The sequence below is a fragment of the Leptonychotes weddellii genome, chromosome 10, assembly GCF_054177405.1.
Source record: "Leptonychotes weddellii isolate Sample4059 chromosome 10, ASM5417740v2, whole genome shotgun sequence".
In the NCBI taxonomy this organism is placed as follows: domain Eukaryota; kingdom Metazoa; phylum Chordata; class Mammalia; order Carnivora; family Phocidae; genus Leptonychotes; species Leptonychotes weddellii.
The window spans coordinates 91,575,964-91,588,962 of NC_138378.1; the positions used below are offsets into that span (position 1 = coordinate 91,575,964).

The 12,999-nt window shown below is 50.9% G+C and overlaps 3 protein-coding genes and 1 non-coding gene across 7 annotated transcripts in view; 1 reads left to right on the forward strand and 3 right to left on the reverse strand.

The window, feature by feature from the left end:
• The window catches only part of TMEM127 (transmembrane protein 127), a 12,780-nt gene extending 8,629 nt beyond the window's left edge, over positions 1-4,151 (reverse strand). Inside the window, exons 1-2 of one of the 3 annotated variants that reach the window (XM_031025599.2) lie at positions 3,995-4,151; positions 3,294-3,611 (exon numbers count right to left, since the gene is read on the reverse strand). In XM_031025599.2, coding sequence (XP_030881459.1) covers positions 3,294-3,537 — 244 coding nt within the window. In that variant the 5' untranslated portion in view covers positions 3,538-3,611; positions 3,995-4,151. Of the gene's footprint in view, positions 1-3,293; positions 3,637-3,994 lie in introns of all 3 variants that reach the window. The other 2 variants (XM_031025598.2, XM_081796856.1) reach the window with 2 other exon arrangements.
• Positions 4,152-4,288: 137 nt separating this feature from the next.
• On the forward strand, positions 4,289-9,554 carry CIAO1 (cytosolic iron-sulfur assembly component 1). Of its 2 annotated transcripts, none has more exons than XM_081796855.1 (7): positions 4,289-4,614; positions 5,212-5,360; positions 5,514-5,625; positions 5,731-5,819; positions 6,061-6,262; positions 6,915-7,002; positions 7,820-9,554. In XM_081796855.1, exons 1-7 carry the CDS (start codon positions 4,476-4,478, stop codon positions 7,881-7,883), a joined length of 843 nt encoding a protein of 280 aa, XP_081652981.1. In that variant the 5' UTR covers positions 4,289-4,475; the 3' UTR covers positions 7,884-9,554. The 2 variants fall into 2 exon arrangements, with proteins under 2 accessions (XP_081652981.1, XP_006731051.1); XM_006730988.3 differs by having other exon boundaries at positions 4,295-4,614; positions 7,873-9,554.
• A 1,075-nt stretch (positions 9,555-10,629) lies between these two features.
• LOC115940155 (U4 spliceosomal RNA) lies at positions 10,630-10,765 on the reverse strand. Its single transcript, XR_004074947.2, has one exon. It is a non-coding gene; the product is annotated as a U4 spliceosomal RNA (small nuclear RNA).
• A 600-nt stretch (positions 10,766-11,365) lies between these two features.
• The window catches only part of SNRNP200 (small nuclear ribonucleoprotein U5 subunit 200), a 30,210-nt gene continuing 28,576 nt past the window's right edge, over positions 11,366-12,999 (reverse strand). The window contains exons 44-45 of the mRNA XM_006730989.3: positions 11,985-12,077; positions 11,366-11,800 (exon numbers count right to left, since the gene is read on the reverse strand). Of these exons, the coding sequence (XP_006731052.1) occupies positions 11,657-11,800; positions 11,985-12,077 (237 nt within the window). The 3' untranslated portion in view covers positions 11,366-11,656. The remainder of the gene's footprint in view (positions 11,801-11,984; positions 12,078-12,999) is intronic.

Sequence of the window (12,999 nt, forward strand, 5' to 3'; positions counted from 1 at the left end):
AGAATACTGGGGCAATGAGGGCTAAGAAGCACAGCTTTGGCTGGGCTTGTGAGAAAAACTCCACTAGGATGGGGAAATACTAAGCCTTGGGCAACTCTGACAGAAGGAAAAAGAAACCTAGAGTGCGCTAAGGTGCGATGGTGAGAGTGGGGTCCCCAGCGCGCACACCAGCTGTGCCTCCAAGCCTGTGGTACCTGACCTCCCCGAGCCTGTGACCTCTGTGAAGCGGAGGTGGGGACAGCACCTACCAAATAAAGATATTCAGGAGAAACTAAAGCCAGACATGGGGTGTCAGGCAGGGGGCTGAGAAACAGGAAGGCACTGCTCCAAGGCCTGCCAGCCCTGTCCACCCCGCTTCACCTGCAGAGACTTGATAAGGTCTGTTTTCCCTCCGGTAGCATCTATTGCCATCAGATCTGTGCCCCGAAGCTCTGCTCCCTCCCGAGATAGAGAATATCCCAGGCTTCCATCTTAGGACATGGGTGAGGCCCTAAGGATCAACATAGTCGCACAGAACAGCCCATGTCTAAAGGCCCACTGAGTAGCAAAAACCCAACAGGTACAGAGTACGGGAAGAAGAGAAGCAATCGGGGACCTCCTAATTCCTTGCCTTCTTCTGTGATAGTTTGTGATAGTTTTGTGATAGTCTGTCACCTCTCTTATTAATGGACACCCGTGTGTTCCTAGCTTGCAATAGCCAAGAAGATGGCCACAGAAAAGCAGGTTGAAACTATCCATGAATTGGGGCGCCTGGGTGGCTTAGTCAGTCGAGCGTCTGACTCTTGGCTTTGGATCAGGTCATGACCTCAGGTCGTGGGCCCGAGCGCCGTGTTGGGCTCCACACTCAGTGCGAAGCCTGCTTGTCCCTCTCCCTCTGCCCCTCTCCCCCCTCAAATAAATAAAATCTTTAAAAAAACACACACAAAAAAGCTATCCATGGGTTAAGATCCCTAAACACATGAGTAAATGTAAAGATCAAGGCAACATGCTTTATAAAAAACAAAATCTGGGGCGCCTGGATGGCTCAGTCGGTTAAGCGACTGCCTTCGGCTCAGGTCATGATCCCAGGGTCCTGGGATCGAGTCTCACATCGGGCTCCCTGCTCTGCGGGGAGCCTGCTTCTCCCTCTCCCCCTCCCCCTGCTTGTGTTCCCTCTCTCTCTGTATCTCTCTCTGTCAAATAAATAAATAAAATCTTTAAAAAAAATCAAAAAACAAAATCTGGCTTAAAAAATTTCTTAAGGGGCGCCTGGGTGGCTCAGTCATTAAGTGTCTGCCTTCGGCTCAGGTCATGATCCCAGGGTCCTGGGATCGAGCCCCGCATCGGGCTCTCTGCTTGGCGGGAAGCCTGCTTCTCCCTCTTCCATTCCCCCCTGCTTGTGTTCCCTCTCTCGCTGTCTCTCTCTCTCTGTCAAAATAAATAAATAAAAATCTTTAAAAAAAAAAAAATTTCTTAAAAAGGGCAAATATATACATAAACAAAGGAGAACCTGCATGAAGAATTTATTTTTATTTTTCAAATGCCTTTGACAAGGATGCACTCCAAAGTGGAATACTCCTGAAATCATTCTCTACGACACTGAAGTAAAGCAAAGGTTAAAAAGCATACGAGACAGCATCATTTTATATTGGAGTCAACAGACGTGAGGAGCCTCAGCTCTGCCCCTAGCTCTGTGGCCCTGGAGAGGTCACTTCACTTCTCTGAGCCACAGCTTCCTGGACCTCCAAAATAAGAACATGGGATCAGAGTGCCTCTCCCTCCAACACACGAATTTTGTGAGCCTCCCCAGGAATGATTTGAAAGGGAGAAGCACCATAAACTCTCTCCCGGTTTGTAGGTGATACCACGTTCTTGAAACACTGAAACTGCAGGGGATCGAGGGCAAAGACCTGGATAGGGTGGTGGAAAGTCAGCAGCTATGCTCCAAAGAAGGCAACGTGCCGAGGGAAAAACCATCCAGACTCCACGCAAGCTTGATGGCCTTTCTGCCACCAGCTACAGGCAGACAAAAGCTGCATGTCACAAGGCCACCATCATCGTGTGTATAACTTGGGTCTTAATGAGCCAAACCAGCAAAGGCCATCATCATGGTGAAATCTGGAAATAAACTAGACACTCCCATCCTGTTCTCTACAAAACTATCCTAAAGCCTTAAAAACTCAAAGAGAGATGCAAAACAGCAAGAGAACTCTTAGAGAAAGACAACATTAGGCTACAAGCTTAGGGTTTTTCAGACCAGACCTGCAGAAGTGGTATATAATCCAAAGCACAGAAGGGAATTTGACCTTTTCCTCAAATCCCAGTGCCTGAATCCTTAAAGAGGCAATGTGAAGATACCTAATGCTTCTGATACATGCGGCAGTAAACATCTGGAATGCATCACAGCCCAAGGGTGGTCCAGGGACAAAATATGAAGACCTTCATAAATGGCTCAAAAGACCTTGGGGGTGACAAACTGTGCTGTTACTAAAGGCTTCTTGGGGTCCTCTGACCATTTTTTGGGTAGAAGCCAGGCACGTGCAGTCCTGCCCTCACACCACACAGCCTTTCCTCTCATTACTGGAAACAGGGCTGGGCAGGATGACCTATGGGGCTCCCTGGAACAGCCCCCCACTCCCACTCCCACCCCCATATTGGCCCCCTCTGTGCCCAGTAAAGAGAACAGTCCCTTTCTCCTTTGCTCTGCCTGCCTGTCTAGGAAGCAGGATGACGAACAAAGCAACCTTACCACAGTCAAGACCACTTGTAAAGGTTCCAAGAATCAAATTCCAATGGTTTTACTGACTGGCAATGAAACTGACTTCTGGTTATTGAAAATGCCATAGACTCCCTTTTTCTCTAACAAAAACCCAATTATAGCAGAACTCCAAAATACCTTTTAAAATCTAGCCACATGAAAAGTTCCTCTTCCTCCCTTCAACAGGCTGCCCTAAAGAAACCTTCCTATATCCCATGGGTTCCTTGGAAGGGGGCAGCTAATTGTGATGCCTAGCACCCTTATCTGTTCTCGATATACAGCGCCCTTCCTCCCCGCAGAATCCGAAAATAGCAGCAGTCCAGATTAGCATGGCGTGAGAAGTAGGTGCCTGGCTGAATAACATCAGAATTAATGAGGGGCCAGACCCCAAACAGAGCCACCTGGTGGGCATGAACACCAGGCAGGAATGGGGTTGTTTCCTTCAAGCCAAGTGCCTGCCCCTGGCTATCTCTGCTCCAGCCCGCATCACATTCCGCTCTCAGACAAGGAGGCTCTATCGCTCAGAAAGAAGAGGGCCGGCGCGCAGCGCCCTCACCTTTCAGCAGGTCCGGGTGCACGTAGCCCAGCACGTCGGAGACCCCCAGCTCCTGGCGGGAACAGGTGCCACCGTGGATGTGCAGCCAGGCAGGCTCCGCGAGGGCAGTGCACAGCGCCGTGATGGACAGGGCACCCGGCAGAGCCGAGGCCAGGCTACGCTCCGGCTGCTTGGGCAGAGCGCTGCCTCCCGGGCTCCTCCGCCGGCGCCCGCCGGGCAGCCCTGCGCCTCCGGGGGCGTACATGCCCGGGGCCGCCCGCCGTCGCTCCGAGGTCAATGCTGGTCGCCGCGGACCTCCGCAGGGCGCGCTGAGCCTGCCTGTCCCGGGGAGGAGAGCAAGGCGCTGGGTTCACAGAAGGGGAGAGCGACACAGCGCTGTCAGGGCCCACACCTGAGAATAGAGGGTGGGACCTGGGGCCAAGCACAGACAGGAGGGCTGCAGGGAGTCGCGGGGGGCGGGAGGGGACGGGGTCCCTGGAATGGCGCTGCGGAGGTGCGGAACAGGGACCCGGAGAGTGGGAGCTCCGGTATCGGCTACCGATACGAGAGACACCCGGCTCCAGAGTCTCGGCCAGAGAGTGCCGGGGGGTCGAGGACCAGACTGGGCCGCGGGGATCGGAAATTCGGGACTGGGAACAGTGTTCTGGGGTGCGACCTGTAGCTAGAAAGGACCCTTCCCCACACCGACCCCTGTTCCTCACCGGTCAGCAGGCCTCAGGGCCGGTGTGGCGCCGCTCCGTTCCGTCACGGGCTCCGCAGCTGCCTGGGGCAGAGCGATCCCAGGCCCTAAACCCGCAACGCCCGGACCGACCCGGGCCCTATCCACTTCCGGCCTCCTCCACCTCTGCCTCCGCCTCCTCCGGCACCCCGCCCCGTCCCCCTCGCGCGTCACAGCCTGGACGCGCCGCCGGCTCCCTGCGCAGGGCCTCACGGGACTGGTAGTTCGAGGCTGCCCCCGCGGTGCTTGCGGCCAGGGAGGGTAAACTGACTACAACTCCCAGAGGCAGCACGGCCTCAGCCGCGGGCCCTTCAGTTCCCAGGGCGACCCGGGCCCTCGGGCGGAAGCGGTAGGATCCGACGGCCTTCGGCGGCCGGAGTGGGCGTCGCGGGGGTTTGCACCGTGGACTCGCGGTCGGCGCTGCCGCCTCTGCCCACCTCCTCCACACCCTGCTCTGGGCCGCCATGAAGGACTCGCTGGTGCTGCTGGGCCGCGTCCCGGCACACCCGGACTCCCGTTGCTGGTTCTTGGCCTGGAACCCCGCGGGAACCCTGCTGGCGTCGTGCGGTGGTGACCGTAGCGTCCGCATCTGGGGCACGGAAGGTCAGGCCCGGCCGCGCTGCACGACCCCTGCTGCCGAGGGTTCAGCGTGCGCGTAGCGTGGGTGCCGGGCTCAGGGAGTGCGCAGCCGTTGGGGCAAGCCGACCGGGAATGAGGTTACAGGCCAGAGGGAAGGAGGGAGAAGCCACCTTCAAGTTAGACGTTATCCACTCTGGGAAAGACTTTTTGGGCGAAGGAGTCGGCAAGTATTGGAAGCAAAAACGTCAGTAGGCTGGAACTGTTGAGGGAATTGTGATAGTTGCTGAGACCGGAAAAGGAGGAGAGAAGGGTGGTAGGAATGTAGCCTGCAGAGTAATTTGCGACCCAATGTGAAGTTTAAATTTTATCCTGAGGGCATTTGGGAGCCATTGACAGTTTTAAAATCAGAAAGGTGACTCCTCAGATTTGTTTTAGAAGGATGTCTGCAGAGGAAGTAGTCAGTTACAGCTTTCTGAAAGCATGTTGTTAAATACACCGATTAAGCCCAGCTTGGCTCTAGCTTGGCTCCAGTACTAATCCCCATTATCCAAGGGCATTGATAGTGCTTCTGCACCTTCTTGTGCACCCAGCTCCAGAGCTTGGCCTGTCCTTTGCTTTTAGGTGACAGCTGGATCTGCAAATCTGTCCTTTCTGAAGGCCACCAGCGCACTGTGCGGAAGGTGGCCTGGTCTCCCTGTGGCAATTACCTGGCCTCTGCCAGTTTCGATGCTACCACTTGCATTTGGAAAAAGAACCAGGATGACTTTGAGGTAACCAGGCTGGATGGGAGCAGGGTTGTTGCCTTTTTGCTCCCCACGGCTGGTTCAGGGACCTGAGCCAACCTGGGCTAACTCAGCTGTACCTATGAAAAGAACACTGAGGATCTTAGTTGCTTGATTCTTGTTCCTCTTCCCTTTTCACAGTGTGTAACTACTCTGGAGGGCCATGAAAATGAGGTCAAGTCAGTGGCCTGGGCCCCTTCCGGCAACCTCCTTGCCACCTGCAGCCGAGATAAGAGTGTGTGGGTCTGGGAAGGTGAGTCTAGATCCTTCCAGATGCAGTGGGGAGCCAGAGAACAGACATCCCCCCCTGTGTCCCTGACAGTCAGCTTATGGGCTCCTTTCTTTTTCTCTCCCACAGTTGATGAAGAAGATGAGTATGAATGTGTCAGTGTCCTCAACTCTCATACACAGGATGTCAAGCATGTGGTTTGGCACCCAAGCCAGGAGGTAAGAGTGAGGTGAAGTTTCTTGGTGGGAAGGAATTTTGGTGTGGAGGGTTGTACCCAGCCTTCCTCTGCTCTTCAGCCTCAACCTGACTTTTATGGGGATCTGTGTCTGTGACCAAAAGACATTATTAATCCCTTTATAGAGATGGATCGCTGGGACTGTCCTAGCTGGGAGAGGTATTGGAACTATTGGCACGTCCTGAGCCCCATAGACAAGCACTGTGTTTCGCTCCCCCCCCCAGCTGTTAGCCTCTGCAAGCTATGATGACACAGTGAAGCTCTACCGGGAGGAAGAGGATGATTGGGTGTGCTGTGCCACCCTCGAAGGCCATGAATCCACTGTGTGGAGCTTAGCCTTTGACCCCAGTGGCCAGCGCTTGGCATCTTGCAGCGATGACCGTACTGTGCGTATCTGGCGCCAGTATCCACCGGACAACGAGCAAGGTGAGCGGCCGGTCAGAGAGCTACAGGAGACTCCTCACAAGGTTCGCAGTCTGCTCAGGATCTAAGACACATAGACGAATCACAGCAGATTGGAGTAGAAAGGGGGATGTGCCACGAGAGGGCTGCCCAGCGAGTGCTGGACAATCAGGGAAGGCTGTGGAAGAAGAGCCATTTCATCCGAACTGGAAAGTGTGTATAGGATTTTAACACAAGAAGAATTTAACAGGAGAAGAGACTTCTGGGTGAAAACAGAACAGCACGAGCAAAGGCATTGAAGGTGCAAGAGCCTAGATTTACGCCAGGAACCATGATTCCTTTAGATGGAGCATAGGGTGTAAAGGATCTGGGGAGTAATAAGGTGGGTCGGGTGGCTGGTTGGGTTGGTTAGTGGCCTTAAAAGGCAGGCTAACTAGTCAGACATAGTCTGCAGCAAAAAGTTTTTAAAGTGCAGGACCTTTCCTTCTCAGAATTCTGCTGTAAAAATCCCTGTGTAGCCACAGTATGTAAGGCAGATCAGTACGGATGGGGACTGAGGAACAAAATGAGGCCTCCTGATTGAAGCGGGGGGTGAGGGAGGGCAGTTGAGGAGCTCCTCCCCTGAGGTGCCCAGGACACAGACATGTCTGAGGCTCAAGAGAAGTCTGTTGTGCAGGGGTGGCATGCAGCGGCTCTGACCCCAGCTGGAAATGTATCTGCACTTTGTCGGGCTTCCACTCCAGGACCATTTACGACGTTGCTTGGTAAGACCTCCATCCCCACACCCACCCATTTGGAGAGATCTTAGAGAAGACAAAACCCCGTGCTTCTCTCTACCACCTTTGGGAATACATGGACATAGAGAGCAAGCCACCCTCATTTCTTCCGACCAGGCCGACTGTCTGCCGTGCTGGCCTAGGGCCGGCTGGCCTGAGGTTCACAGGAGCAGGGAACAGACTTACAGACCCAGGCCTGTACCTACTTTAAGATCACAGGCGGTGAGGGCAGCACCAGCCTTGTGCTGGGGAGGGAGGGGGGGGTCACACAGCCTCATACATCCAGAAATATTCTTGAAATTGGATTCATGGGTGCGGTTTTTATGGTTTGGTAACCCTGACTCTACCCTTATGGAGTCCAGAAAAGCCATACCATTCATACAGGAGAGTGGTCAGAGGGCAGTCCTAGGAATCTGTCCGGAGGAAATAATCCTAAACGATGAAAATAGTTGATGTGCATCTAAGCTTTACTTATATTAGCAAACATTTGGGAATGACGAAAGTGACCTTAGGAGAAGTGTGGTAAAATTCAGCGGCCTATTACTGTTTAAAGAAATAGTTAAGAATGACTTGCAATAAGGGAAGCTGCTTATGCTAAGTGAGAAAAGTGCAGTTCAGAATCTTGGAGTTTTTTGGGTTGCCTGGGGAAACCTAACCTAGATGGCAGCCCTTGAAGAATTAGGGGGTGATGTTTGTGGCTGTGTGTTAGGGAAGCTTCTCAATAATAGACTTTGAGCTGAGGCCTGCAGTTTGGGAAGAGCTGCCCAAGGACTGCAGAACCAATCTCTTTTGCCTCATCTGCCAGGTTGGGGAGGGAGGAGCTGCCTGCATACTCACTGATGCCCATGTTCCTGCTAGGTGTCAGCTGACAGGGGCCCTGGCTACAGCTTGTGGGGATGATGCCATCCGTGTGTTTGAGGAGGATCCCAGCTCAGATCCACAGCAGCCCACCTTCTCCCTGACAGCCCACTTGCCTCAGGCCCATTCCCAGGATGTCAACTGTGTGGCCTGGAACCCTAAGGAGCAGGGGCTCCTGGCCTCCTGCAGCGATGACGGGGAGGTGGCCTTCTGGAAGTATCAGCGACCAGAAGGCATCTGAGCCACCTTGACTCTGGACAGAATCATGGTTCCCCAGAAAATGTCTTAAGACTTTCCCAGCCCCAAGAGGACCTGGAAGGAGCATCCTTGACCTTCATCTTAACTTGGCTCTCTTCCATTCAGACTTGGGTAGAAGTGCGGAGCCACAGAAACACTCAACTCTCCCCCCCTTTGACACGGGGCCCTTCGTAAAGAGCTACAGAACATCAGTGCGTCGTGGTTATGCCACAGATTTTGCCTGCTTCAGGGCACAGTGTTCAATTTTGAGGGGTGAATATAGTATTTATAGTCACCATATCTCTGTGTAGAAGGGGTACATCTTAGGCTTTTCGGAAATTGGAAGCTTTATAGAAATAGGTCATCTGAGTCCCAAGTCCTCTTTCATAAGGACATTCACAACTTAAAAGAATTCCATGGTGAGTCCTTTTCAGAAATAAGTCCTACCTTCCTGATTTCTGGGTAAATTCTTACATTTAAGACATTCAATCAGTATTGAAGGAAATTTTTTAACATAGGCTGGCTTAGAGTAAGACATGCTTCTGCTTTCCCTTAGAAACTTGTGTATCTTCTGTGCCATCATGCTGTGGTGGCAACTGGAAATGCTGAAAAATAAATGGGGAAGGGTGTGAAGCCTAAGAGGGAGTTATTACTGACTACAGGCCATACATTCTCAGTGGGGCTGAAAATCAGTTCTTGGGTAGGGGGCAAAAAAATCGTAGAGACCATAATTAGTGGCTCTCTAATGAACCACTACTATTAAATTTTCATGCTATGGGCAAATAGAAAAAAGACCTATAGTAAGGCTCATTAGGGGCATGATAATGAAAAAAGGTAGAGAATCACTCCTTAAGCTATCACTTTGATCTCATTCAAATTGTCTTCTGGAAGTCCCTTCCAAATGGGTTTTGACTTGAGGACTGTCCCCAAAACTACAGCCTTCACCGGCTACCACAGAAATCACCACCTTAGATTTTGAAAAGACAGCTGAGGCGGTGCCTAGCGCAGTGGCTCTCAGAGGGTGGTCCCAAGAGCCTCTTAGGGGACCTGTGTGGTCAGCTGTGGCAGGAGTCAAAGCAGCGGCACCCCATACTAGTGGTCAGTCTTCACTGCCTTGCCCTCACCTCGCTTAGAAATGTCCTGGATAGAACCAATTAAAAACTGTGTTAAATCTTGACCTTGAGAACGCAGCTAACATGCTGACAGTGGGAAGCAGGATAAAGCCCTTGCGCTGCACACTCAACTAAGACTGTCTTGACGAAAAGCAGTTGTGCAAGCTGAACTGTCCTCGTGGCCCCATCTTGAAAAAACTAGCAAATTATGTTACTTAGACTTGGCTTATCTGGCAGACTTTTTCTGGGAAATGGATGGAGTGAGCCTTTCACTTCAAGGGAAACTCGTAGCGTTGCTAATGAAAAAATAAAGCTCTCAAGCAAAAAATAGAATTTTCAAAAACTTTTATTGCCACCATGAGCTTGACGTCTTCCCTAGGCTTAGACTTTTCTGATGAGATTGGTGGTATCAACAGATTTGGAAGATATGCCTAAATCAGTGAACCAACATTTTCCAAATGTCTAATGCATGATATTACAAAATCTTTCACGGTTAAGAAATTTATTAAAAGGGTAAGACCAAATAAAAATCTTTAAAAAGTGGGGGGGAGGGCACCTCGGTGACTCAGTAGTTAAACATCTGCCTTCTGCTCAGGTCATGATCCCAGGGTCCTGGAACGGAGCCCCACATCGTGCTTCTTGTTCAGCAGGGAGCCTGTTTCTCCCTCTCCTGTCCCTCCCCCTGCTTGTGCTCTCTTTTTCAAATAAAGTTGTAAAAAGTGTAAGACCAGTGGGTTTTTTAAGATTTTAGAGAGAGAGCATGAGTGGGAGGGACAGAGGGAGAGAATCTCAAGCAGAGCCCAACGTCGAGCTCTATCTCACAACCCTGATCACGACCTGAGCTGAAACCAAGTCAGATGCCTAAATGACTGCACCACCCAGGCCCCCCCAAGACGAGTGGTTTTAACTGAAGCTTATTTGATGAGGTTTCAGATTCCGCATTGCCTTTAAAAAAAACTATCACTTGTGGAGTCTCAGTGTAATATCAAATAGCTAATCACCCGAAAAGGCTTTAAAAACCCTTTTCTGGGGGCACCTGGGTAGCTCAGTTGGTTGGGCGTCTGCCTTTGGCTCAGGTCATGATCCCAGGGTCCTGGGATCGAGCCCCGAGTTGGGCTCCCTGCCCGTGGGGAAGCCTACTTCTCCCTCTCCTCCCTCTGCTGCTCCCCCTGCTTGTGTTCTCTCAACTGAATAAACAAAATCTTTAAAAAAAATTATTTTTAAATGCATTAAGTTTTGTTTTAATCCTTAGTATAGTAAACATCAATATATAAAACCAAGATGATAAAATATCTTTGAGGTTCTTAATTTTTTGGCGTGTAAAAGGCGTCCTAAGATCCTATTACTTGAAAACTGCTGACCTAGAGAAACGCTTGAAAATCATTTCCCAATTTTATGCACATTTATTCCTAAATAACAGAAGGCAAGAATTTGAAGAGGAAAATTTGTAAATCTAGATCACAAAATTGGGAAAAGTTTTCAATTATCAATAGTCGCTCCTCGGATAGACCTCATTGGCTACGATACTGCCACTGAGCGAAGAATTGGTTTACCAAGACTGGGCCACACCCAGCTTGTGCATTTTAATCCCCTTTCTGGTACTGCCTCCTTATGGGAGGGGACACTACAGATCTTGAGAGACTCAAGTTCAGTGTTAGTTCCTAACAGTGCTGATATCTGGGTAAAAAGAGAGGTGGGAGACAAGGGCATAAATCTGACAGCTATCTTTTTTTGTTTTTTAAAGATTTTATTTATTTATTTGACAGAGAGAGACACAGCGAGAGAGGGAACACAAGCAGGGGGAGTGGGAGAGGGAGAAGCAGGCTTCCCGCCAAGCAGGGAGCCCGATGCGGGGCTTAATCCCAGGACCCTGGGATCACGACCTGAACCGAAGGCAGACGCTTAACTACTGAGCCACCCAGGTGCCCCAATCTGACAGCTATCTAACCTTGTTCCCTTCTCTACACTGACTGGAAAGGCTGCAGGTGACAGCCCAACTAAAGAGCAGCCTTGTCCTCTAGAAGTATTCATTATAAGCAAGTACTCATTATAAGCAAGTTCCGTGGCTAAAAAAAACAAATGTTTTTGGCCAAAGCCTTAGGTAGAGAAAAGAAACTTTAATTTGGAAATACTACAAAGACAAATGGTTTTTCCAAGTTACTTTATGAGACTGTTTGACAAAAGGAACTACACAGAACATGCCTAGAAATGCTGTACATAGTTTATGCTTGACAGCATACAGGACACCTGCAGACACTGGACCCCAAGTCTAGACAGCAAGGCAGTAAGAGGGCCAAGTAGTAGAAGGGGGCTAGAACAGCACCTGCACTGACTGGCCAGATCTCACCAACAGACCTGGTCCCCACGTAACTGTACATGTTCCTGATTCAGGTGCAATTCTTCTCTCCTGTTTGTAAGAGTAAGTGCCTCTGGACTCAGTCTGAGTCACTGTCTGTCTCCGCTTCCTTCACGTCCACACTGAATTTGTATTCCTGGTCACATCCCATGTAAGCATCACTCATGAAATACAGGGTGTAATTGTGGGCACCAGTGGCTGGGGCCACAAAGTCAAGCTTCACCTAGAGAAAGCAGGCAGAAGTCAGGGTGAGCACAGACATAAGAAGAATTCACACCCTGACTCCATCTCAGAACAAATCCTGGGTCCGGTGTTCAGGCAGAAATCAGGCTGAGCACGAACACAGGAGGAAGAATTCTCACCCTGACCCCATCTCAGAACAAATCCTGGGGCCAGTGTTCACTCACCTTGGCCTTCTGCTGCAGGGTCAGCCTCTTGATGGAGATGAGGCTATTGGACTTGGCATCGCCGATCACCACCCACCAGCCCTCTTCACGTTTCTGCAGTGACCAAAAGCCAAGAATTTCAGCATGTAGAAAGTGATGGCCACGAGACCATGAGAATGGTTATAAGAGTACGGAAACAAAAACCAAATAGAAAGCTTTCTAAAATTTCGTCCTGGAGGTGCCTGGGCTGCTCAGTTAAGTGGCCAAATCTTTTTTTTTTTTTTTAAGATTTTATTTATTTATTTGACAGAGAGAGAGATAACGAGAGAGAGAACACAAGCAGGGGGAGTGGGAGAGGGAGAAGCAGGCTTCCCGCGGAGCAAGGAGCCCGATGCGGGGCTCAATCCCAGGACTCTGGGATCATGACCTGAGCCGAAGGCAGACGCTTAACGACTGAGCCACCCAGGCGCCCCTAAGTGGCCAACTCTTAATTGCAGCTCAGGTCATGATCTCAGGGTCCTGGGATCGAGACTCATGTCCGCTGGGCTCCTCACTCAGCAGGGAGTCTGCCTGAGATGCTCTCTCTCCCTCTGCCCCTCCCCTGCCAGCATACGTGCTCTCTCTAAAATACATAAATAAGGGCACCTGGGTGGCTCAGTCGGTTAAGTGTCTGCCTTCAGCTTGGGTCATGATCCTGGGGTCCTGGGATCGAGTCCTGCACTGGACACCCCGCTCAGCGGGGAGTCTGCTTCTCCCTCTCCTTTTGCACCTCCCCCTCGCTCAAGCTCACGCCCTCTCTCAAAATAAAATCTTTTAAAAAAATACATCTTTTAGAAAACGAAATAAAGGGGCGCCCAGGTGGCTTAGTCATTAAGCGTCTGCCTTCGGCTCAGGTCATGGTCCCAGGGTCCTGGGATCGAGCCCCGCATCAGGCTCCCTGCTCGGCGGGAAGCCAGCTTCTCCCTCTCCCACTCCCCCTGCTTGTGTTCCCTCTCTAGCTGTGTCGCTCTCTGTCAAATAAATAAATAAAATCTTT